This window comes from Laetiporus sulphureus, assembly GCF_001632365.1.
Source record: "Laetiporus sulphureus 93-53 unplaced genomic scaffold LAESUscaffold_237, whole genome shotgun sequence".
NCBI lineage: Eukaryota > Fungi > Basidiomycota > Agaricomycetes > Polyporales > Laetiporaceae > Laetiporus > Laetiporus sulphureus.
Window position 1 is genome coordinate 1 of NW_024468746.1, and position 1,507 is coordinate 1,507.

The following is a 1,507-nucleotide window of genomic DNA, read 5'->3' on the forward strand; positions in this document are numbered from 1 at the left end:
AGTTTCATGGTCTATTCCACAGTACTTCGGACATCCACATTGGGTGCATCACAGTGTCGCTCCCTCAGTTTGTCATCAATATTCTGTGCAAAATTCTTCAATGTCCGACTTGCAGAATATGTTGGCAAATGGGCAGTGCAGTGCGTTGTTATGGGTGGGCATGCCTGACGTGGCTTTGTCAGTCATGAAACACACCACACAAGAGCCCTTCAACATGTTGATGAACAGAGTGACCTCAAATAGATGTTCATCGATGTTGATGCATGATATGAGGTAGCGATCCAGCATCTTCCAGTCAGATGAAAGCTGAAACAAAGATCTGGTCTCCATGGCAGGATCAGGATCTCCTTCATCCTGCCTTGGCATCACAGATGCTTTCTTGACCACTGTGAAGGGATTATTGGGCTGAGACGCAGTCAATGATGGGCTAGGAGTAGGAAGGATGGGTGCATTCAAGACACCTATTTGATTAACCGATCATTAGTGTGTTGATGACATTGACAAATGCTGTGCTCACCATCCTCATGCACTGACATCTGGCTGACATGCTCACTCGACGATGGGTGAATTAATCCTTCAGTGTTCACCCTTGCACTCTCCAATCCATCTTCAATCGCCTTGAAGCGATTAGCCCATTGTAATGCCGTCAATATTTTGCTAGACATAGGTGACATGGAACCATCTATTTTGTAATGATATCGTAAGTGTTCGAATGACATCGCAGTGCGTTGTGCTCACTGTCCTGCCAATGATGCTTATGACCATAGCACTCCTTCCCCAGTGAGTTGAACACCTTTGTTCCAACATCAGATGTGTCGCCACCTGCATGAACTTTTGTGTTATGCTGACCAAAGGGTAAATTAATTATTTTCTCGCCAGGGCTGCTATGATAGACTTACTACGTCAGAAAAATGCTCACAGCAGTGCTCAAGCATCAGCCTGAGAAAAAGAATGGCCCTGCACATCGCAACTGGGCACATGTAGCCTTTGTTGTGCACCTGGAGGACGTCAAAGGTCTCGTCTGCGATGAAGGTTGGTTGGTTATCGCATGATGAGATTGTTACTTACAAAATGTGCTCATCTTCAGAATTTTTGCATCTTGGTGAGTTACGCAATGAGACTGAACTTGCTCCACCATCTGAAAGCTGATGCCACAGTAGGGGCATATGACAGTAGGTGCAGAGTGAGTCAGCATTGGGTTGCAGTGCAGTCACGATGAGCCAGTTGAGGATGGGGATTGACAAGAGGAGTGTGGGCTTTCTTCTCTGGCATAGGAGAATTGCATGGATGTGCCATAGACTGAATGGCACTTCGTTGTTCCAATGGTCCATTGAATTAATCAATTGTCCATGATTCTTGAAACGATTGCTTTCATCTGTCAATTGCTTTGCTCGACTTGGACGACATTGACAATGAGACATCAAATATTGCTTGATGTAGTCAACACGACATCATAAAGGATCGTCTCTCACTGTCCACGCACTCCTCGATTAGGAAGTTGCTTTGA

At 45.4% G+C, this 1,507-nt stretch overlaps 1 protein-coding gene across 1 annotated transcript; it reads right to left on the bottom strand.

The window, feature by feature from the left end:
• Positions 1–75: 75 nt before the first annotated feature.
• On the bottom strand, positions 76–665 carry LAESUDRAFT_765482 (uncharacterized protein; the record flags this gene model as incomplete). Its single annotated transcript, XM_040913693.1, has 2 exons — positions 76–461; positions 518–665. 2 exons carry the CDS (start codon positions 663–665, stop codon positions 76–78), a joined length of 534 nt encoding a protein of 177 aa, XP_040757219.1.
• Positions 666–1,507: the final 842 nt, after the last annotated feature.